This window comes from Tachypleus tridentatus, chromosome 9, assembly GCF_004210375.1.
Source record: "Tachypleus tridentatus isolate NWPU-2018 chromosome 9, ASM421037v1, whole genome shotgun sequence".
NCBI lineage: Eukaryota > Metazoa > Arthropoda > Merostomata > Xiphosura > Limulidae > Tachypleus > Tachypleus tridentatus.
The window spans coordinates 57,462,478-57,488,776 of NC_134833.1; the positions used below are offsets into that span (position 1 = coordinate 57,462,478).

The following is a 26,299-nucleotide window of genomic DNA, read 5'->3' on the forward strand; positions in this document are numbered from 1 at the left end:
CTGCGCATGGAAACTAATAGTTGCATCCACGTATGACTCTTATTTGACAAACTAAAATAACTGTTTTTATCTTTAAAAATGATAAATAGTTTTCACACAAAGTGGTCAGCTAATTTAATCACATATCTTGTAAAATGAACATACCTATTCCTATCTATTTTGATTGAAACCTAAATACGCTTTCTTAGTCTCTTTAAACATTCTGACTTTGATGTTGGAAATTAATCAAACAGAAAAACGATAAAAACAGCTATATTTTCACCACTATTTCAATGGTTATTTCCCTTAATCTATAATATACATAATACATGTTAACGTTGTAAATTATTCTACAATTATCTGAACTTCGAGTGTCTTTCTATCTACAAATCTCAAGTGGAGCCTTAAATCATAAGACTTAACTTATTGGATGGTCACGCTGAGTATTAATATGTGTGCTACAAATTACAATTATTTCCTCTTTCAGTTTAATATCTACCAGTGAAATTTGCTTTTCTACCAGACTTCCTTTGTTTGCTACATGTTTTCTCATTTAGACAGACACAAGAACAGAGATTTTTTTTATTGTTTATTTCTCTTTAGTATAAGTCAGATATGAAGCTGACGACTTTAATGTGCTGAGATCTGATAGAAACATAAGACTAATGTATCCCAGAATTTGTAACAGCTGTGATAATACCCGAGATTCCACCAAATGTTCGGTCCCGTATACGCGATAGCCGTACTTCATCTTTCTCTGTTGGAAATACCCCTGTAGTCGGTACAAAGAACAAAACATTACTCTTTCAATCAACCTGGTAATCAAACACCTGTTAAACCATCGTGATCCTTTTGGTATCCTTGGTTAAAAAAAAAAAAAAAAAGCGGACATTCCAGTTACGGACATACCCTTATGTCAGTTTAGATGATCCCGAAATATAAACAACAATATCTGATTGAAATCCACAGACAAGTTCGGCTATTCGAACATAAAAGCAATATATAGTTGAAATGAATGGCAAGTTGTATTATCAGAACATAGAAACAATATCTAGTTGAAATCCACAGACTGATTGAGAAGTGTTTAAACACGGTATGTTTAATCTAATGTTTGTTTTCAACGTTTTATGTGCATATATAATCTCACTTTGAGTAACACAAAACAGCTTTATTACAAAGACTAAAGTCATAGATCGAAGTTAAACTCATTTACGTCATAAGTCATGGAACGAAGAAACTATTACTATCCAGCTAATCAATGCAAGTTAAATCAACCAACAATCGTGCTTTTCCTGTCATCTGTCGGAAGGAAAGAGAACCGCTATATATTTAAGAAACTCAAAGAAATAAATATTTTTATTCAAAAAAAGAAAATCTTTCTAATGTATTTATATTTTACTAACTGCGGAACATGTATACATTTTAGTTATTCGTGGTTTTTGTCGAGCAAAAAAGGGCTTACTTATCTTTAAGATAGGACTACAGTTTAAATATGTCTCACTAGATGGAGCCACATATCTTAAATGTTTGATTAGAAAGAAAGAAATCGATATCATTTCATCTGTAGTTCGTTAATGTATATATTTATGGTATCTGTACTTTAGTTTAAGACTTCAATCAGATTTACTATGTTACTACAAACGAGCACACAAACCATCATGTCGGTAAATTGTATTACATTAGAAAATAGAGTACTACAGATTTATTTTATTTATGGAGCGTTTTTTTTACGTACGAGTTTGCCTTACCTTAATTACTGTTCGTGAAATTCAAACTAACCTAATTACTTAGCGAAAGAATATATACGTTTGTATCTTGCACAGCTAATGTTTCATTCTTTATTACTTGTATTTAATAAACATTTCTTTCCTCTTTCATGCTTAAGAGCCCGTGAAGATGGAACAAGGTACGTTCACATTTCCATTTCCTTTATTTCCATTTCAGATAAGTCTCAAGCAAGTAAATAATAATCTTCTACTTTTCTGAAACGTGCATGTCCGACAGGTGTCAGGGCGTTTAAAACGGTGAAGGCAAATCGCATTAAAACGTTGGAAACTGACAACTTCGCTATCTCCTGTCATCCAAACGTGATTGCTTTACACGCCGAACCATGTAATGATGACGTGAAGGTTATCATTAAAATAATGAGTTTTAAAGAATTTTAATCGATAATGAGATGTGCCAATAAAAATTTATAAATGACCGTAATTAATAGGCGGGGTTATTAACAGAGCTAGATAAGATAAATTATCTCTTCTTTCTTTTACACGATTGTTGTTGTTGTTTTGAATTAAGCACAAAGCTACACAATGGGCTATCTGTGCTCTGCCCACCACTGGTATCAAAACCCGGTTTTTAGCGTTGTAAGTCCGCAGACATACCGCTGAGCCAATGGGTCACTATACAAGGTTATAACTTTCCTAAGATCCTTAAAAACACATTAAACTGTGGAATGGAAAATGTTATACATTGATGTTTGTTTGCATGAGTCGTTAAAGACTGGTTGTTACAGTGTTTTTAACCCGAAAACACATTTTTATAATCTATCTATATTTTTTTGTTATTTGTACAGATACACACAAGTTTAAATAAAAATTGTGTCAGGGTCGGGATTACCTTCTTTATCTATTACTTAAAAAGAGCTACAAAATGGGCAATCTATGCTCTCCCCAACACTGGTATCAAAACCCAATTTTTAGCATTATAAAGTCTCACACTTGCTGCTGGTGTTTGGGACGCTCGACTCACAATCTGAAGGTTGCATGTTTAAATCCTTTCATCGTACATGCACGACTTTCAGCCGTGGATGTATTATAATGTAATGGTCAATCCCACTTTTTGCTACCTAAAGGTTAACGGCAGGTTATCTTATCTATCTGAGCTTCCCATTGGTTATCTGCGCTTATGTATCGTTTCTACTTTGAAAGGGTTAAACTAGAGGGAAGGCAAGTTGTAGTTACAATGAATACATTAATTAATAGGTGGGGTTGTTATAAATTTTACATAAACATCAATAATTTCACCAAATGTTTTTGTGTGTGTTATTTCTCTGCAACTGTTCAAACAAAGACGAATATAGATAAAGATACTTACTATGATGCAACATATATTAACTCTGTCAAATAAAAGATCTATGACAAGTAAGTCTAAATTCATGGATAGGTCTACTGTGAGCTGTACAGTGTTTAAGACTGTTGCAATTTCTATTCTGTTTTATGCTAAAATGTTTCTTATGGTTTGTAAGATTGCTGTGAATTGTACTGTACTAGCAAGATTTGTGGTGTTGAGATTATACTAGCTGTACGGTGTTTTATGGTTTAAGACTGTTACGATATGTACGGTCTTTAAAGTTACAGCGAGTTATTTTTTATTTATTTTACATTAAGACTGAGCCAGCTGTACGGTGTTCAATGTTACCGTGAGTGTTTCTTTATGTTACGACTCTGTTAGCTGTACGGTGTTCAATGTTACCGTGAGTGTTTCTTTATGTTACGACTCTGTTAGCTGTACGGTGTTTAATGTTACCGCGAGTGTTTCTTTATGTTACGGCTCTGTTAGCTGTACGGTGTTTAATGTTACCGCGAATGTTTCTTTGTGTTACGACTCTGTTAGCTATATGGTGTTTAATGTTACCGCGAGTGTTTCTTTATGTTACGGCTCTGTTAGCTGTACGATGTTTAATGTTACCGCGAGTGTTTCTTTATGTTACGACTCTGTTAGCTGTACGATGTTTGATGTTACCGCGAGTGTTTCTTTATGTTACGACTCTGTTAGCTGTACGGTGTTTAATGTTACCGCGAGTGTTTCTTTACGTTACGACTCTGTTAGCTGTACGATGTTTGATGTTACTGCATATTTTGTTTTGTTTTTAATGTTAAGTCCTCCTTGACGCTGGTTTATGCTTTTGTGTTCTGAGTCTTATTGTTGGTTACAAGGATTTTAAAACCCAACTGCCACCGTCGATAAGATCTCATAATATTATATACCAGGTCTGCACGAGATACTACTAGCGGGTTAAATGTTGTGTGAGAGTTTACTTTAGCAACAGATAATTATCGTATATTGTGTTCGTGATATTATTTTGTAACTTGTTAAAACTATTTTAAGAATAAATCTGTAATAAAATTATTTTTCCATGTTACCTCTCTTACCAAGCGATCAGACACAAGGTGTTCTCTTAACAAGAAAGGGATAGTTAGGAAGTCGAATTCGACGTCTTGGTGCATTGTTTATTTATATAACACTATCTGAACAACTATTTCTAAGTTCTCGGTGGCAAGAGCACAGATAGTCACAATTCTTCGTTTACAACAAATAAATAAAAATACAGTACGCATGCGCTGCTCTACCAGCATCACGAGCACCGCTCTATTATGGCATTGTAATTTTAGACTGTTTTCAGTTACTATCATGTAAAATTTATTTTGTAACTTGTGACGTGCATAGAATATTGAAAAATGTGTAAGCTGAAATATCGGGTAGAATAAAAATTTAATGAAGGGTTCTTAAAACTTCTAGTATTTTGTTTTTACTAGGTATCGACCTACATAATAGTGTAACGTTATCATATTGACAAGTAACCCGAATTCACATGATGTAACCCTCACTATTAATACTTGTACTTTACTTATCTATAACGTACATTACTACGTGAAGTTTCGAGCTGTATCTAACGCTTAATACATATATTATAACCAACATTACAAGTATGCTTATCAGGTCAGATTTGTTCAGAGTTAAGAAAATAGCTCATTGTGTTTTTTGTTTATTTCGGGTTTTTCGTGCAAACCTACACAAGACTACTTGGGCTTATAGATTAGAGGGAAGGCAGCTAATATACAACTCTCCCACCACCATCAGCTATTGACTATTTTAATCGAACAGTCGATCAGACAACAGTAAATCTAATAATACAGCCACAGTATGATAGCCTTAAGGCCATACCCTGTCTATGCAACTTCGTATTTCCAAACCAAAGTTTGGTGGAGTAATGAATACATACGCGTATAAACAAAGATTACACTATAACAAGTCATACATAGTAGCACGCCATATGGACATTTTACTGTACAATAGCTATATATACATTTTATATATTTATCAATGATGTTCCACAAGCTGCTGCCATCTATCGTCCATTTAACGATTATAATTTAACTGGTGGACTTGACCAAATATAAAGTTACAATTCAGCAAAATATTTTAATTTTTTTTATACCTCTATTGATTAGTTTTCAATTTGAATTGAACAACTATTTTAATTAAATAAATGTGCGTTCCTTTATTTCCTTACTGGCTTCTTGTTTAGTAGCAATTTTTTTTTATTTCGTCTCAAAATAATCTTTACTATAAGAAAGAACATGAGAGTCATTGGTGACTTTCAAGAAGAGCATATTTGATAATAATTTAAATAGTACTAAAAACACAACATTGCAGTAACTAGGTTGAGCCTCGAGTAATTCTGTACACTGGTTCAGTATGGTTTATCATGCTGTAATTCTGTACTATGATCCAGTATGGCATATATTAACACAGTTCTGTACTTTAGTCCAACATAGTAAATCTTACTTCAGTTCTATACTCCATTTCAGTATGGGATACCTTACTTCAGTTATGTATTCTGGTTAAACAGAATTTTACTTCACTTCTCTACTCTGGTTCTGTGCGATATATCTTACTTCAGTGGAGTAGTATGGTTCAATACAGTTTACCTAATTTCAGTTATATATGGTTCACCTTACTTTGGTTCAATACAGTTTACCGAACTGAAGATCTATATTTTGGTTCGATGTGGTTTATTTTACATCAGTTCTGTACTCTAGTTCAGTAGAGTATCTGTTTCTATGTTCTATATAAATAAATATAAACTTTAATGTGAAAACAAAGTAATGACCAAAAAATTATATAATTATTAAACGTTAGGCTTAACAGTAATTTCTTATTAAGTATTTATTTTTAGGATACAAGTACAATGGCTAAGACTAGCGTAGGAATTAAGCATTCACAGTTTGTTAGGTGTAGTGGATGTGATGAGTGAGTTTTAGTTGAGAACACAGGACTGTAATGTACGTATAAGGAAGCTAGTAATGAAGATGTACAATTTTTATGTAGAGTTTGTAGGTTGTATAAGAAGTTGGAGGCTATCGTAACTAAGGTTGAGGCTACGGATAAGGAGAAGTGTAGAATGTAAGAAATGGTAACATGATATGAGGAGAAACTTAATATTTAACATGTAAGGGATACATCAGTTAACAATTGCTTTTAAGAAGTTAGAAAGACTACTGGTAGGGCTAAAAGTAGTGAATATAGTTATATTGAGCCTATTCTGTTGAGCAACAAATTTCAGCTTTTGGCTTCTGTAGATGTGGAACTATTGGAAGGAAAGAAAACAAGTGTCAGATAAGGATTTGGATGATAACGTGATTACAATTATAGGTGATTCCTTGACAAGACATTTTGGTAGAATAGTATGTAGGGTAAATAGAGAGAAAAGAATCAGATATTGTTACCCAGGGACACAGGTAAAGGATATAACTAACAGAGCAGGAAATACAATAAAGGGACTAGCAGAGATGTATGTAGGCTCTAATAGTGTATGGAAAGATATAGTAGAGGAGCTCATAAATAAGTACAACAGGTTGGTAAAAGCACAAAAAAAGGCCATAACTTCCTAGAATTAACTGTTGGAATAACGTTATAAGTAGGTCAATCGGGCTAAATGCTAAGCTTAGGTTAGTATGTAAGGATGAGCAGATGGGCTGCTGGGACTCTTGGTATCAGTTCAGTTAAAGAAAAATCATTTTTGGAATGGATGGTTAAGATTTAAATAGGATAATGGCTGGCTTGTTTACTAAGGCTATTAACTTAGCTGTAAAAGAAGTTTCAAACTGGGACTAGAGAGTGATGAAGGACAGGAAAACTAAATGGAAAAAGAAAAAGAGGCTGACAAAAAGTTAGCATGGGATATGAGTATAGAAGTAATTATAAAGATAGGCTTAATTGTTACTGTTGTAATGCTGAAAGTATAAAAAAATAAAACAGGTGACTTTAAACCATTAGTAGGAATGGAGGATATAGATATAATGGGAATAACTGAAACATGGTTCTGTATAGATAATTTTGATGACAGATGTTTCTTTGAAATACAGGCTTACAGGCTTTTTAATAGGGATAGAGTATTAAAGAGGGAAGAGTGGCTTAATATGTAAAATATGAGTTAAATCCTGCTTAAGTTGAGGATATCAATGTTAACAGCAAGGAGATTGAATTCATCACGGTTTCTGTTTGTGGATATAAATGGAAAGAGCTTTTGGTGGTAATTTGTTAGAGGTCACCAAATGATACTGATGAAACTAGTGAGAAACTTTACAGTGAGATTAAGATTCCAACTGTTAGTGAAGTCATAATTATGGGTGATTTTAATTTCATACATATTGATTGGAAAATTCTAGAGTCAAACCATGAGGGAGGAAGGTTTTTGAAAACTGTTCAAGATAGATGTCTTCACCAATTAGTCAGGGAACCTACTAGAAATAATACTATTTTAGATTTACTGTTAACTTTAAATATAGAAATTATTAAGAGGATAAAAACATCTAGATGAAAGTGGTCATTGTTGTATTAGGTTCAATGTTTTGCTGTATATGGAGATAAGGAATAATTATACTTTGGCAACAAATGTTGAAAGGATGTGACAAGTGTCATCCATTGTGAAATGGGCAAGTGAATTATTTCAAGACACTGATCAGATGTGGAAAATTTTTGAAGACAAATTCTTAAATATTCTAGGTAAATGTAATCCTTCTAAAAATAAAAGAGTAGTTACAATTATAAAACTAGGTTGATTTACAAAGAGCTTATGAAATAAAAATTCTAAAAAGCATCATACATTTATGAAATTTAAATTGACTGGAGACTTGGAAGATTGCAGAAGAACAAGAAAGTTGTTGGTGAAACAGGAAATTTGGATATCACAAAGGATATATGAGAAAAGGTTGGCCAAAAGTGTAAAAATTAACAGTAAGGGTTTTTTTACATACATTAAAGGTAAACAAAATGTTAGAATTGGGAGTGGAGGACCCTTGAGGGATAATAAAAGGCAAGCACTTAATGATTATGAAATGACTGGGTTATTATAATTTTGCTTTTCCTTCAGTTTTTATTGACAAAGATTTAAGCAGCATTCCACATTTGAAGAGTTAATATACAAAACAGATTAAACAAGATAACTGCATCAATTCTGAGCTTGTTAAGAAAAGGCTACTGGGCTTGATAATATTTACCCAAGGGTTTTGAAGAAGGTTTGGATTAAAGATTGGATATATGAGCCATTACAACTACTATTTTTTGTCATACCTTGAATAGTGGACAGAAACCAGAGAATTGAAAGTTAGTTAATGTAACTCCTTTCTGTCCTAGTAATTATAGACCCATTAGTTGTACATCAGTTATGGAAAAAGTTTTGGAAAGTCTGTTAAAAGATGCTTTATAAAGTAATTTAACAAAGTTTAGAATTTTATTACATAGTAAACATGGTTTCAGTAAGGAAAAGCATTGTCTCACTAATATTTTGACATTCTTTGAAAAGGTTACTTCTTATATAGGTTAGGGTAGGGGTGTAAGTTTGGTATATCTGTATTTTCAGAAAGCATTTGATGAGATTGCACATAAAAGACTTGATTTGGTTTGAATTTTGTGCAAAGCTACACGATGGCTATCTACACTAGCCGACCCTAATTTTGCAGTGTAAGACTAGAGGAAAGGCAGCTAGTCATCACCACCCACAGTCAACTTTTGGGATACTTTTTTTACCAACAAATAGTGGGATTGGCCATCACATTATAACACCCCCATGGTGAAAGGGTGAGCATATTTGATGTAACAGGGATTCAGACTCATGACCCTTGGCTTACGAGTCGAGTGCCTTAACCACCTGGGGATGCTGGGCCTAAAATACTTTTAAAAATTGTCTATTTACAAATAGGGGTTAGTTTGCAAATTGGATAGAAGAGTGAAGTTCAATCAAACTAAATTAATGTCACATATAGGGTATCTCAGAGTTCAGTCTTAGGACCTTTGCTATTTTTCATTGGCATCAAGTACATAGATGAAGAAACAAATAAATTACTTTTATTTGTGGATGATATTAAGGTATTGGGTGAGAGAATGCTGCTGATTTACAAAAGGACTTAGATCATTTAGTGAGTTTACAACAGATATGTTTTATTTATGATAAATGCAATATAATGTATGTGAGTTATCATAATTTGAACTATAAGTACATTTTGGATTGTAATAATTTTAACAATGTTATGAAGAAAAAAAGGATTTTGTGCAATACTCGATCAGTTATAAAGCCATCCAAGTGTTGCTATTAATAGGGCAAGTGGGATTTTAGTTTGTATCTAAGAAAATATTAAATACAAGCATAAAGAGGCTATACTTTCATTGTACAGGTCACTGGTTAGGCCATATTTGGAACATTGTGTTCATTCTTGGGCTCCTTACCTTAAGAAAGACATTGAATTGTTGGAAATGGTTCAGAGTTGGATTACTGGAATGCTTCTTGGGATGGAGTAGTTGTCAAATGAGGAAATCCTGAAAGCTCTCAAAATGTTTTTCTTAAAAAAGGAATTAGGAGGGATCTGATTGAGCTATTAAAGTGAATTGATAGTTTTAATACATTATGTTTTTCATACTTATCAGTGAGAATAGCAGGACTAAGAAACACAAGTATAAATACTGGCAAGGTAGTTGTCATTTTTTTATTTTTCTAACAGGATGGTTAGCCTTTGAATAGGTTGCCTTTAGATGTTGCAGAGGTGGTAAATTTAAATGAGTTAAAGAAAAACCTTGATAAGTATATGAATGATAAGGGCTGGTTTTAAGATTTTTGTTTTGTTTTATAAGTTAATTTAGTTTAGAGTGTGGGACAGTCTAGATGGACCAATAGGCACCATGTTGTATAGGTTATATTAGTTCTCCTCTCTGTGTGTGTATATGCATATCCTCACATATATTGTTATGTTTTTAGCAACACCAATGTGTAATGGAAGAATCAGAACAGCAAATGTTTTTTGATCTTAAATATTTTATCAAACATGTGAACCTTTAGAATACAATTTAGCCAGCACTAATGTATTGAAAAGATCTGTTGCAATCTCTCTAATACAGCGAGATCTTCAACAGTTTAAACTAGTGTTAACATCTGATGTAATTTCATTAACTTTACTTGTCATTCATAAGTTCTCCAAAATGGTTATTTACCATCTGTTTGTTTATGTCCTTGTCCTGATGTTATGTTGAACAGCATAGTCCAAGTTTTTTGTCAAATCTGGTTGAAGAAACAGACTGCCCAGATTTCCCTAGAAAGGGACATAACCCAGATTTACCTGACATTCTGTTAAAGGGGAATAACACAGACTGTCATGAGATACTGTAGAAGAGGTATAGAAGCCTGTTCTGAGATTCTGATGAAGGATAATAAACAAACTTTCCTGAGATTCTCTTGAATGGGCATAAACAGACTTCCCTGAGGTTCTGTTAATGGTACATAACACAGACTGTCCTGAGATTCTGTTAAAGGGACATAACAGAAACTAAACTGAGAGTTTGTTAAAAGGACACAACACAGATTGCTCTGAAATTCTGTTGTTGAAATGTAGTCCCCACAGTGTTCCTTGAAGTTGTCTATAGATGGATCTACTAATGAAGAAGAGTATCTGTTTTCCTAAAATCCCATTGAAAGTGGTGAGTAGGATTTTAGGTTGTATCTAAAGAAATACTAAATAAGAAGTCTAAATTATTAAAATCTAATTGTGTAGGAAATTGGTTAGACAACACTTGGATTATTCTGTTCAGTCTTGGGTTTCTTACATCAGGAAAGACATTTAATTATTGAAAAGACCCAGAGGAGAGCTGATTGTGTTATTGGGATGGAAATGTTGTCATATGATGACATGCTAAGATCTTTGAAGTTGTTTTCTTTTAAATTAAACGAATAGTTATAGTGGATCTCACTGAATCATTTAAAATTATTTAAGGAAGTGATATTACTTATGTAACTTTTTTTTTTTGTACTGAATGGTGAGAAGGGTAGGATTACAGGACACAAATACATCTTTTGACAGGGCAGTGGTAATATATTTAGATAAAATAGCTTTATTTCTGTAACAAGATGGCTGCTCTTTGGAATGGGTTGCCCTCAGATGTGATAGATGCAGTTAATTTAAGGGTGTTTAAGGGAACATTTGATAAAGATATGAATGGTAAGGCCTGGATTTGAGTGCTTTATTTTCGCTTTAAAGTTTACTTTAGTTCATGGGGTGGCCTATATGGAGCAACAAGTCCTCAGTATATATGTTAATGTATATATAATTCCAATCTGAAAGTGTTTGTAAGGATGACGGAATTCAGTAAGAACGTATTTGTAAAGATGATGGAATTCAGTGTGAATGTATTTGTAAAGATGATTAACTCCAGTGTGAGTGTGCTTTTAAGGATAATAAACTTCAGTGTGAACATTTTTGTAAGGCTGATGCGCTCCAGTGTGAACGTGTCTGTAATGGAGTTTACTGTGAATGAAATTACTGGTCATATGTTAGATAAACGAACTGAAAGTTTGTGTAAAGTCAATGTTCTATTACATCTCACCATCTTGTTTTCGTACTTTATGGTGAGAAAGGTAGAATTACAGGACATAAAATATATCTTTCAGCAGGACAGTGGTCACATCAGCTAAGACAGCTCTATTTTTCTAACAAAGGGGTTACCCTTTGAACTAGTTGCCTTCAGATGATTAGTTGTATTTTTATTACTATTTTGCATTACGTTTTGTGTTAAAATTATTTTTCATTTTTTGAACCAGAACCGAAGTTTGTTAACTGATAGAGAAACCGAATTATTTTCTCGCTCCTACACCTAACATGACAGGAAGGTCTATGAGTTCGTGTGCACGGGTATGTGCACATTAAGTTCAGGACTGTTAAGGCCTATCGATCTTCTCGTATCGATCGTAAACCTCTCCCTATCGGCAAATGTTCTATCTTCTTACAAGATCTTTTATTCTACAATATTCTGCACTGATGGAGGTCTTTTTCCAGCGGTAATGACGCACTCAAGCAAAGTTGGTCACGTGCCCAACACGCCTTCTCGCACAATCAAACTTTAAAACTGTCTTTTTCTTTACTATAATTATTGCAGACAACGATTCATTTGTATCAGTCAATGTTATCCAAATCGAAGATGCAACTTTTTTACTGCCGCATTCTTTTTTCACATTTCTATTTTACTTAACATGTTTTGTTACATTTCGTTTTATAATGTTTACGTGTATGTCATGTTAGCATGACATGCATCGTCTATAGGTTCTCTTAAAATCACGTCCCTTCTCTATTGTTTTTTTCCTGTTACGTTACCTTCAATTGGATCGATCTATGGGTTTTCCTAAAAGCAACTATAACCCAACTAAAACACAAGTTCAAGATCCTTCAAGAAGCTACACAAAGCTGAGATTAATTGATAAATCCTTCTTTCGAGACATGTAATATTAATTAAACGACAAAAGAATATTGGGTAAGGCAAAGTTGAAGTCATATACGACAGATGGTAGCACTGCTGTCTATTTCGTTTAGGAATAAGAAATTTTTTTCGAAGCTAAGATCAATGCTATAGAAAGAATATTGAAATACCACCAAGAAATTGTAAAATATTGCTCATATCGTGGCTTTTCTCATCGTATTATAGTATAAAAACGATTATATACACTGGACACTAGCGTTCTTACTTAAAGTACACTTGACAATTAATTTCAGTGCTTTAAAAATTATATCAGATATTTGACAACAGTTTTAGCAACGTTTCTTGTTATTTTCAGTTAACGGTTTTATACAGTAATTTACTTTTTCACACTATCCAACAGAATTACTTCAAGACCCTAGTCAGCTGAAGGAGGTACAACGCTAAAACCCGGGGTTCGATTTCCCACAATGGACAAAGAGTATTGTGTAGTTTTGTACTGAATCAACCAAAAAACTTTACTTAATTACGGTTTAAAAATTTCACTGTTACACAACAAGACAGCTTGTAATTAGTATTTATCTGTTCTTTGCTTAAGAAAAGAAGCACACAGGTAAGCAAGTAAAACCTAGCGTGGTTGCTGTGAAATAGCGCATTTAAAAGGAAAGTTTGAACTATGCACAACAAAACTCTATAAAAGCTGGCTTTAGAAAGGTGCTAATTACTAGAAAAATACAAAAGAAAGTACTTGTATCATGATTAAACATGACAATGTGACCAATGGGCGTGAACTCTACTAGCTGGAAAACTGAGTCAGCTAATCTATTGAGACTCCGCCTCGTTCTCATTACAATATTGTTACTGCTCTCCCATCTGGAATATGGTCGTGCTAGTCACGTCAATACTTATTCAGTTGAAAGTTATTGTACTTCGTAGTTTAAAGTAGAGAAAGTAAAAATGTGTGTCTGTCAGCGAGGGTACATGTGTGGAAGTAACGTGAAGTATTCAGATCTAATCACTTCTCGAGGATACATACACAAGGGACACGTGAGAAATTTGACAACAGTGCATAAGTGTCCTTGTAAGGATTTGTTCCATATTGCCAATAATCTGAGAAGAAATTATAGACATTTAGCCAATAATAAAATATCTAGTTCGTCTAGGCATTACTAGTACTAATGCCTCACAAATTTTATTTGCATTACATTTACAAATACACAGTGTCGTACCTGTACCGTATCCAAAGTACATAAGAATTTGCTTGTTTTTTATCCCTTCTATTTTACTTGCTTATTCTTACAGCATAACTTCTTACTTGTAGCGTGTCCATAGCTGAACAAGAGGCAAAACTTGACATTTTTCTGTTTCCATTCTCAGAAAATGTCTCATTTATTGGTTATGACAACATTTTACGCATTCTCTTGATATTCAACGATGTTATAATACTAATATTAATTTTATCAGTTAGAATTCATTATCTCCAGAAGAATAGATAACGTTATCACAATGCATGAGATCTCTCAACTGCTGGAAGAACAGATAACGTGCTTTTATCGTAGGGAGTTTTTTATCGTTTAGAAGAATATATAACGTTGTTATATTGTAGGAAATATCTTAACGGTAGGAAGAATAGATAACGTTGGTGTATTGTAAGAAATATCTTAACGGTAGGAAGAATAGATGATGTTCTTGTTTTATAGGAAATATCTTAACGGCTAATAGAATAGATAACGCGGCTTTATTCTAGGGATTTTTTTTCAGCTGAAATAGTAAATAATCGTTTAACTCTGTATCATACTATGTTATAGAGATTCCAACATTTTGGATCTCCTATGTAACTGAACCCTCACACTCACTGAAGTTTTCTAATCTTATGATTCGATATATAGGAAGCCAATTATTTTCTTTAACGTCTCTGTTTCGTTACTTTGCTTAATGAACGTGGTAGGTGAGTTATTAACGATAGCAGCAACATAGTTTGAAAATGAGGCCTTATTTTGTTAGCTGAAACTAAGGCCAGTGATGTCTTCAATTCTCAAGACTCTAGAAAATGTCGTTAACGTCATCAGTGGTTTTCATTTAACCTTAAATCATTATAATATGACGAAAAGTCGATATGACTATGGAACAAAATTAAAACTTGGATTCTTCGGTGAAATGTTTACTTTTTGTTTCATTTGTAACATTTCAATCAAATAATATTGACAAGTTAGACTTCAGAAAGTTATATCAAACATGTATTAGGCCAAAACAAATCTGTTCCAGTTACCTCTAACACTCGATAGAACTATGTGCTTTTTAAAAACACTGACATTTAAAGTGATTTATCTTCTTCCTATCTTCTGTGATCGTTACAGTTTGTTGGGTTACCAGACCCAGAAAACTGAGTAAAGCGTAACAAATATCGTCTGAAAAAGGTTTTGTTTTCACTGAAGAAAGTCCTTCACTATATATGCCCTTTAATATGTGAGTCGTCTACTACATACGTTCATTGATATGTGATGTCCTCCACTATATACGTCCATTAATATGTGTCCTCCACTACATACGTTCATTAATACGACAGTTCCCCAGTATATACGTCCATTAATATGTGAGTATGCAAGTTCTCCAACGTCAAGATAGAACATTGTTTTCTAAACTCAATTAAATTGTATGTACTTCATAAATCAGAAAAAAAAAGAAGAATCCGCCATTTAAACGAGGATATTTTACGGAGGACAAAAATTAGTCCAAGAAGCTACTCGCTTAATTATGCAATCCAAGAGAACGATATCATAACGTTGATTGTAACAGTGTCTAATTTATTAGTCTTTATATGAACTGTATTCTGTAAGCTGCCCTTTGTTAATATTCCAATATACCAGAAACCCAGTTGCTTCTATAAATGTCAGAAGACTGGCCCACTTATTACTTCTTGAGAAGGGAAAACTCGAAAATATCATTCCTTCCAACCCTGAATGAAAAGACGTCCTCCATATAAAACTGCAAGAAAGATTAGAAAAATAACGTACAGAAACGACAAAGTTTCACAATATAAGTATCTCTAGCTATACATCAAAGTCACATATTTAACGAGACCTGAAGAGCATTGAATGTCAAGTATCTTCTATAAAGCCAATACCTCGAAAGTAAACACAAAATCTGCATAACTATATTTTACCGTGAACTGTCTCATCTGCAGTGATAAATTCTTGCCAAAATTCCCTATGATTCAAGCAGACAGACATGTGCTGTTTGGTTCAGTGTAGATAAAGCAACATATTCTAGAAGTCTGTGATGGAAGAGCTGTTGGCAACCTTCTCTATGTTATTTTCTTTTTGCATCTTTGCTGAGCATCACGTTTGCTAATATTGGCTTGCTAGCTTCCTATGCAGCAATTTCGATTCCATTTTAACATTCTATTGCAACTACCTACCAGCACGTGAAGTAATTAATACAACCTGGGACACGAAATCAGACGGAAACACGCCTCTTTCTAGCTGTTAGGAAAATTTTATAATCCATGTCTCTTAGTTTTGAAACTTGTCATTCAGCAACAAAAATATCTGCGCACACTTTTACTCATTTCGTAGTGAACTACACGAATAATAGTTTGTAGTTAACTGTTTTAAGAATTAAAAACCTCCTCACTTACAGCTGAGCCATTGGGGGATATACGAATAAACAGCATATACAGAAATAAAAGTTATAAACAATGTTTTCTATTGAAATAATTATAAGTATAATTTTATAGAAGCTTTTATTAAAGTATTAATAATATATACGTATTTAATCAATACATATAATTTAGTTACCTCTGTGAGGTTTGGCGCCGATAGCCTAGTTGCTTTGCACCATAAAACACCAAACCAACTGTGAGGTTTATTAAATAATAAATCTTACTTGCTTTGTTCCGCTTAGCCTCGTTGTTCTCTCTTTACTAGAACCTGAAGGACTGTAACGTAACAACATTAAGCGTAACTTCTATTACTAAACAATCATCATTAAAAGGGAAAATTAAGTCTAAAAAACGCAAAAGTGATCCACCAGAACAACTATTCCTTGAGACGCTCATCACATCGAAATCTATCTTTAAAAACTCCATTACTTTTCTTCTTGAAATGCGAACATTAATAGGCGTAACCAAGTGAAGTGTTCACCTCCATTAGGCGTATTTCAAATAATGCGTCTTATTTCAGTATTAGGCCCAGCATGGCCAGATGGTTAAGGCACTCATAATCTGACGGTCGCGGGTTCGAATTCCCGTCGCACCAACCACGCTCGCCCTTTCAGCCGTGGGGGCGTTATATAGTGATGGTCAATTCCTATTCGTTGGTAAGATGGCGGTAAGTGATGAACTTGCTGCTTTCCCTCTAGTCTTACACTGCTAAATTAGGGACGGCTAGCGCAGATAGCCTTCGAGTAGCTTTGCGCGAAATTCAAAACAACCAACAACTAGCCCCCCGATAGTACAGCGGTATGTCTCCGGATTTACAATGCTAAAATCAGGGGTTCGATTCCCCTCGGTGGGCTGAGCAGATGGCCCTTTGTGTGGCTTTGCTATACGAAAAACAAACCAACAACTAACCTGTTAGATAATAAACAAGATATAACAGCGCAAACTGCTTTTCCCAAGAAACTATGAAATTTCAGTGTTAAAAATGGCTTAGTCTTTCAGTTGGAAAAACAACAACAAAAACTTATAATTCGATCTTCACAAATTAAATGTTATCTTAAATAGTTAACAGAGTTTGATATAAGTGTGAGTTTAAGAGCAAGAAATTTAAATTTACTACAGCTTTAATTTTTAAATCTCTAATAACAGTAGATTTTATGACTGTACATCTTATTGGTCCGTTTGGTTTAACTCTTTGACCAATTATGTGTGCCGATAATTGAATATGTTGAAAATTTATAGCATCTGATAGGCAGAAACTATAAATACATCGAAAATGGCCAGAGGCATACCCGTTTTTAAGGCTGAAGGGTTAAAATCTTAAGGCAATGACCTAAAAGGAAAAGGTTACGACCAGGGTCAACGTTATAGAGAAGGTCAATAAGTATTTCAAAACGATAGATAATCACTGGACTACTTAAATGTGTCATTATGACTTTGTGAACTTTCAATTACTGTAATTTTAGAGTTTCATGAATTATGTATGAAGGCTATTATAAGCTTACGATGATGCATCTCAGTAATATAACCTTCACTTTCTTGTCGCCCCCAGCTACTACAGCGGTATGTTTACGGATAAAAGGATAAATGTAACATTGAAGCTCAACAACGAGTATGTTACGCAGAAGAATGAATGTAACATCACCCTTAACAATCTGTACGTTCCGTCACAAGAATGAATATAACACCAAGCTTAACAATGTGTATGTTATGCCACAAGAATGTTCATGTTACGTCGCAAAAATGAATGTAACTTTAAGTTCAAAAATGTGTATGTTACATTACAAGAATAAGTATAACATCAAGCTCAACAATGTACTTATTTAGTTACAAAAATCACTGTAACATCAGCCTCAACTAAGTGTGTTTCGTCACAAGAATGAGTGTAATAGCCTGAACAATATGTATTCCATCAGAAGAATGAATGTAACATTAAGTTCAATTATATGTACGTTACAAGAATGAAAGTAATATCAAGTTTAACAATGTATATATAACGTCACAAGAATGAATGCAACATCAAGCTCAACAATGTATATGTTACACCACAAGAATGAATAAAACGCCAAGCTCAACAACGTGTATCTTACGCAAAGAATGAATGTAGCATCAAGCTGGAGTATGTGTACGTTAAGTCACAAAAATGAATGTGACATCAGCGTCATCAACGTGTACGTTACACCACAAGAATATATGAAACATAATCCTCAACAATATGTATGTTCCATCACAACAATTAATGTTACATCAGCCTCAACAGTGTGTATGTTACATCACAAAAATGAATATAACATCAAACCCAACAATTTGTATGTTACACCACAAGAATCAGTGTAACAATAATTCCAACTACGTGTATGTTACAAGAATGATTGTAATATTAAGCACAAAAATTTGTATATTACATCACAATAATATATATAAGGTCAAGCTTAACAACGTGTAACATACGTCACAAGAATGAATTTAGCATCAAGCTCAACAATGTCTATGTTATTTCACAAGAATGAATGTAACATTAATTTCCACTATGTGTATGTTACAGGAATGAATGCATCATCAAGCTTAAGAATAGGAATGTTCCGTCACAAGAATGAATGCAACATTAATTTCAACTATGTGTATGTTACAAGAATGAATGTAACATTAATTTCAACAATGCCTATGTTACGTCAGAAAAATGAATATAACATCAAGCCTAACAATGTGCATCTTATGCCACAAGACTTGTTGCAACATTGAAGCACAAGAATGTGTATATTACATCACAAGAATTAATATAACATTAACCTACGTGTAGATTACAAAAATGAATGCAACATGAAGCTGAAAAATGTGTATGTTACGCTACAAGAATGAATATAACATCAAGCCTAACCATGTGCATTTTATGCCACAAGACATATTCTAACATTGAATTTCAACAATGTGTATGTTACGCCACAATAAAATATGCAACATAAAGCTTAACAATGTGTGTCACATGAAAAGAATGAATGTAACAACTGTCTCCATAATGTGTGTGTTCCGTCACAACAATGAATATAACATTGAATTCAACTATATATATATATATATATATATATATATATATATAACACCACAAGAATGAATGCAAAAATAATCTCAACAATGTGTACGTTACATCACAAGGTTGAATATAATATCAAGTTGAAGTAAGTGTATGTTACAAGAATGAATGCAACATCAAGTTCAACAATGTGTATGTTGCGCCACAAGAATGAATAATAGCATCAGCCTCAACATGTGTATGTTCCGCCACAAGAATCAATGCAGCATCAGCCTCAACAATGTGTATCTTATATCACAAGAGTGAATGTAACATTAATTTCCACTATGTGTATGTTACGTTACAAGAATGAATGTAATATCAACATCAAGAATGTGTACATTACGTCACAAGAGTAAAAGTAACATCAAACTAAATATAGCACATGTCAGAGAAGTAATGTTAATTTCCAATCTACCGAAACAATTTAAATAATAGAATAAATTTCGTTATGATGACAAACACCCTTCACATTTTAAGTTTCGATTTTTCGATTGTGAAACGTCTTGAAAACATGTAGATTTATTTCCTTAGATCATCGTTATCACTTGTTTTGGTAGAAAAACGCTTTTAAACGATTTCCCTCGAGTGTATCTTCATGTACAAAACAATACGCATTAGTTTTCGTTCGATACAGACGAAAAAATACAGTTTCTTCTCTCACATGATTGGTAAATACTATTTTGAAATTCAGTGGTGTGAATTATCTTCAAAGTTGATCAGTTTCATGTTTGGTTGGAGCTAATGTTTTCAAACTTATTTATTAGATTTCAACAGTTATTATAGTCTCATCATTTCTTGTTATTCATTTTCATCCAAATGTCGAACTTTTATCGACTGTCCAGTTTCATATTTTAACAGAACAAAGCACATATTTCTGTTTATTATCATTCATTTTGTCGGGCTTTCAATGATTTCCAAACATTTTCTCTGGAAAAAAAGTGTATATTTCTTTGCCACTTCCGTGAGCCAGTCCAACCAAACACAGTTACCTTTGTCGTGTACAAACGTCTTCACTTATGTTTTTATTTCATCCTTCCTGATTTTTTTTTTCATCCTGGTCTTCAATATCCGTTCCAGAATGTTCTGTTTGTAGCTGTTTCCTGTTTCAATACAGATGGAATTTTTTTTAAATTATCACTAAAATCAAGTATTTCGAACGCCATATGATCACAACATCTTTAACGTTAAAACCATATGGTCACAACATCTTTGACGTTAAAACCATGTGGTCACAACACCTTTGACGTTAAAACCATGTGGTCACAACATCTTCAACGTTAAAACCATATGTTCACAATATCTTTGACGTTAAAACCATATGGTCACAACATCTTTGACAGTTTATTTCATTATATAACACAATATTGTCTTTTAAAAGGTTTGCATGCAGTAGTTGTACGTTTTTTAATTCTATTCTCACACTAAATCATCGTGAAACGTCACATGAATAACTTCATTATATAAATTATATCATTTTGTTGTATATTTACATCTTCTTCACATTGTATCAACGTGTAACATCATGTAAATAATTTTTACTGTGTCAAAATTTCATTTTGTGGTATTTTTATTCTCTCCTAATGCTGGATCAACGTGAAATATCATAAAACATTTTCAAAAGAAAGACTTTACTTATCTTAGTGAGTTTTTAGCATTTATCTAATATGACTTCCAAAGAATCCATAGTTGTTTAGGGACCGGTCTTTTGTGTTTAATTTTTGCTGGGTGGTAATAGAAAACTACTAGTTAGTTACGTACTTTGTTATGAATTTCGATCCTAATGACACGAGAGTTATTTACGCTAGCCGTCCCTCATTTAGAAGTAAAAGACTAGAGGGAAGGCAGCTAGTCACCACAACCCACCGTCAACTCTAGATACATTCTCTCATCAACGAATAGTGGAATTGACTGTAAAATTATAACGCTCCTATAGCTTAAAAGGCGAGCACGTTTGATGCGTGGGATTTGAACCGGCGAACCACAGAATGAGAGTCGAGCACCCTAACTACATGGGCAATGTTATTAGAAAAGCGCCATTGTGTAAATAAGTACGTTTGTGTTTACTTTTAGAGTTTTAGAATTTTCCTGCAAAGGATTACTATTCCTAAACTTTCTTAGTTTTGAATTAATACACCAGGGGGAAACATTACACAATAGCACTCACCGCCAGTCTTGTGCCACACTCGTCTGAATGAAGAGTGAAATTTGACTGTTGTTATTATAATATACTAATGACGTCAAATTGTATCACGAGACCCCAAGATTCAAATACCAGTATGTATGTCAATCCATTAATATGCTAAAAATAATTATAATATTCTTTCTAGTTTATAAATGAAGAATAGATAAACCGGAGAAGAGTTACATCAAGGTGTTAAAGCAGTTACCTACGTACATTTTTACTTAATAAAGCTGTCATTTTCAGGGTTGAAAAACAAAACAATATTTATTGTTTTTAGTACGATTTGACGTATACTGTAAGTTTGTACCATTACTTAATATTAATGTATTTTTTTTATTCACCTGTACTTTCTTCGTCACAAGTGGCCCGGCAATGGCCAGGTAGTTAAGGCACTCGACTCGTAATCCGAGGGTCGCGGGTTCGAATCCCCGTCACACCAAACATGCTCGCTCTTTTAGCCGTGGGGGCGTTATTATGTGACAGTCAACCCCACTATGCGTTAGTAAAAGAGTAGCCCAAGAGCTGGCGGTGGGTGGTGATGACTTCCTTCTTGTCTTACACTGCTAAATTAGGGACGGCTAGCGCAGATTGCCCTCGTGTAGCTTTGCGCGAAATTCAAACCAAACAATCGTCACAAATATGTCGGATAAAACATTTTTATACTTTAATATTTATTGCATAGGTTTCAACAATATTTATACCTAAAAGAATAATTATAGTCTGCTGATGTCACTGAAAAATTGGTTTGTCATCTATATAATAAAGTCATGGAATTTTACGTGCATTTCAAATCTTAAAGGTTACTAATGAAACAGGTTACTCGCGTGTATCTGGTATAAGAAAAGTTTGGTTATCAATTTTTTTTTAAAATCATATTCATCAATTTGTTAATAGATAAGGATAGCTAGTTAAATCTTTTTAACCTTTCTACACTGTATAATTTGTTATGTCTCCATGCCTATTATCTTCTATGTACCACTTCTAATGGTTTAAAAACCATATTTTAGTCCTAGCTAACTCACAAAGAATTTAATTTTCACCTAATAAAAGCTAGTCCTAAACACTATACTGCAGTTTACGTATTAGCGTTAATTCTTCAATAGTAATATACAGAGGACGTTTACTTACTTAAACTAACCCAGCAAGTTGAAGCAAATAAAATGTATTTACATTCTTAAGTTAACCCTCAAGATTAATTTGGAAATAAAACAATATGATAGAACTATAAACCGATATGCTAGAACTGTAAGATAATATATTAAAATTATAAAACAATATGCATTCTCAAGACGGTTGGTATGGGTAGTAAAACTTTTAAATAAAGTACAGAACAACGTCTTTAGTTCCTCAGACAAGGGTCAGTTGCAAACTGCCTTTCTTAATATGGAGGTGGCTTAAGAAGGTCGAAACGATGTTCTGTATTTTAGTTTAATTAAAGTTTTAATACCCATGTAAATCGTCTTCAGAATACATTTTTACTTCAAATGGGTTTCTCGTCATTACTTATAAAACAATATGCTGGAATTATAATATATTTCTGATTAGATTATTGACTTGAAACAAAAACAGATTTTTATTCTGTGCTAAATGCATGAAATTCAATATCGATTTATTTTTCAAATTTATCGTAACTTTTTGTATGTTTGTGAGTTAATATTAGGAGAACCCTTATATTCACTGCACGTCGTTTCAATTATATCATAATTATAGACTTAACAGAGGTGAGGAACGGGTTTCTGTATGTTCGATACACGACCAAATCAGATATTGACTGGGTGAGTTAGTGTACGCTACCCAAACATGGTAAGTTAACGAAGACGTCCTTGAAAAACTAACTCTGTTTGTTAACATACGGTGCTATTCAGGAGACCTAGGGGGTAGTTTAATGAAAGATGACGCACCAGCTTTTCGATCGCGTATTATTTACCAATAATCCACTTAGGTCTTAGAAACCCAGTGGTATTGAAGTGAAAATAGAGATTTGAAGAGTTCAAGTTTTAAAACTTACTAAACATATTATACAGCTGCCAAATTGTTCGAGTGTAAAAGATGTGATCTGTTACTACGAAACTGAAATCCCCAGAAAACACTCAAACAAACCACAAAATCGTTTAACCTCATAAAGGAAAGAAAATTGAAGTTACACAAACTCTTATCTACGTGTCTTTGCCTGTGCTTTATTTGTGGATGGTAGAATTATTTGGTTTATTTTAGAAGTTACATGAAAACATTTCATGGGTGGCTCATCGGAAAGCTTATAACACTGAAAATCGGGTTTCGATATACGTGGTGCCTGGAGCACAAACTGTCTACTGTGTTTATTGCACTTAACAATAAACAAGCACATAAGGAATTATAAAATCTTGCATGAAAATTTAACTTCACATTATAGTAGTTATAAACTTTGGGAAATCAGTTGTGACCTATGGTTTAGAATCCTAAATCAAGGTTCGAGTTGTGATATACCTTTGGGCACTGTCTACATTATCAGGTTTATGATCGTTGTAACTGTGACAGTCAGTTTTTTTCCCTTCGACTCAGAGTAACCGTTGAGGTGCTCGCGACTGTTTGCCAGCCCTTGACAGCCAACTGTTTCGTTCATTTGTCACAAAAGTTGCTAATAAAGTTTAAAATATCAAATAATTTGAAACTTAATGTTTCTTCGTGCCAACAGCAAAAGAAAAAAAAATAGTAGTACGTATGAGCTAATTATTGAATTTTATCTCAATTTATTATGATTTGATGACCGTATTAACTTATGAGAAAGATAACAACAGCACTGTAGTAAAACAAAATGTATTTTTCTAAAAGAATTATTCAAATGTTGCATAAGTTTAAGACTATACAAAATCTCCTATGCTGACACAACAGATATTATTGGAATTATGGACGTTGTTAATGGTAAAGGTGGTTATTATTGAGAATCAATCGTTATATATACGAGGGCTGTTCAAAAAATACGCGGACCGACGTCATAAAACAAAATGTACTTTATTTAGAAGTTACAGGTCTGGGCCCCCATCAAAGTACTCTCCTCCCCAACGCACACACTTATCCCAACGGTGTTTCCACTTGTTGAAAGAGTCCTGGTACGCTTCTTTTGTAATGTCCTCCAGCTCCTTCGTCGTATTTGCATTAATCTCGGGAATCGTCTCAAATCTTCTTCCTTTCAAGGGTCTTTTGAGTTTGGAGAACAAGAAAAAATCACAAGGAGCAAAGTCAGGTGAGTAGGGGGGTGGGGAAGAACAGTGATCGAGTGTTTGGCCAAAAACTCACAAGTTCTGAGGCACAAATTTCGCAGCAACGCGGTGCATCTTCAATTTTTCGGTCAAAATCTCGTAACAAGATCCAACTGATATCCCACACTCTTTAGCAAGCTCCCTGACAGTCAGACGTCGATTTGCCCGCACCAGGGTGTTGATTTTGTCGACGTATGGGTCGTCAGTTGACGTGGAAGGACGTCCAGGACGCTCATCATCTTCAATGGACTGTCGACCATCCTTAAAATGTTCATGCCACTTGAAACATGCCGTACGCTTCATAGCAACATCACCGTAAGCCGTGTTAAGCATAGCAAAAGTTTCAGTCGCAGATTTTCCAAGTTTAACACAAATTTTCACAGCAAGTCGTTGCTACTTCAGGTCATTCATTCTGAAATCCGCCAAACGAAAAAATCGCACTTCACTTAAAACCGCGTAGCTAATACACAAATGAAGATATCTGCAATCGGGAAATGGCGTCGTAATCAGCTGATCTGTGCAAACCTAGCAACACCAAGCGGATTCCCCTGGAACCAACTGGAGCCGCGCAATTCAAACAGTCCGCGTATTTTTTCAACAGATCTCGTATATATATACATATTTTTTGTTTCTAAATTGATTTACGACATATACTAGTTGTTATTTTACCTCCGTAAAATAGCGGGTTTGTTAATACACAGATATTTTTAATTATGAAATTTATTTCCAAGTCGTCAGAACATTTGGATTTACTCATCATTAAATGGATAACACAGCTTACCCGTCGCCAGAGGGCAAAGAAACAAGTGCATGTCGAAGCATGGTGTGTATTGTTTAAAACTGGCCTCAGCCTATAACTTATATCATGAACTATTTTGCCATTAGTGTAATTGAGTTATATATAAACTATACATAACCACTAGTGAAAATGAGTGGCGTATAAACTATTCATAACCACTAGTGTAAATGAGTGGTGTATAAACTATTCATAACCACTAGTGTAAATGAATGGTGTATAAACTATTCATAACCCTTAACCATAAACAACAATCCATTTCACTCTACATTTAACTGTGCGCTTCTCTGATAAACTTAATATAAACCACTAACAACTAACCATACAATTCACGAAAAACCTCTAAAATATTCCTCTAAATCCTAATCATGTGGCACTCCTCACATAAAAAAGTAACTGAGATAAACCACTAACTGCTACCCATGTAATACTGGTTTGTCTGAACAGAATTACATGGTTAGAGGTCAGTGGTTAATTGCAAACCGTGTAATACTTTTCAGATAAACAAGTAACTTCTAATCACGTAATACCATTTAGATAAATCACTAACTGCTAACCATGTAATAAGACTCCTTAGATAAGATATATTTTATTAAAAAATCTATTTATTTTTGACATCTAATTACAGTGTTGGACTCAGAAGGTCAGACTCTTTCGAATGGTGTATTTTACCATGCCCAGTGTCTTATGGACTAATTTACTCCAATCGTGTTTAAAATAATTTCAATTTGAGGGTAAGCTGGTAAAGATTTTGACGAGTATTTGCTATTAATTTTGCGCAAAGCTACACGAGGGCTATCTGCGCTAGCTGTACCTAATGTGACAGTGTAAGACTATAGGGAGGGCAGCTAGTCAT

The 26,299-nt window shown here is 33.8% G+C and overlaps 1 protein-coding gene across 3 annotated transcripts in view; it reads left to right on the forward strand.

Annotated features, from left to right (window-relative positions):
- The window catches only part of LOC143225291 (uncharacterized), a 222,701-nt gene that overhangs the window by 105,530 nt on the left and 90,872 nt on the right, over positions 1–26,299 (forward strand). Inside the window, exon 4 of one of the 3 annotated variants that reach the window (XM_076454430.1) lies at positions 1,865–1,885. The exons of the other annotated variants lie outside the window; for them this stretch is intronic. Coding sequence (XP_076310545.1) covers positions 1,865–1,885 — 21 coding nt within the window. The remainder of the gene's footprint in view (positions 1–1,864; positions 1,886–26,299) is intronic. 3 annotated transcript variants of the gene reach the window in all.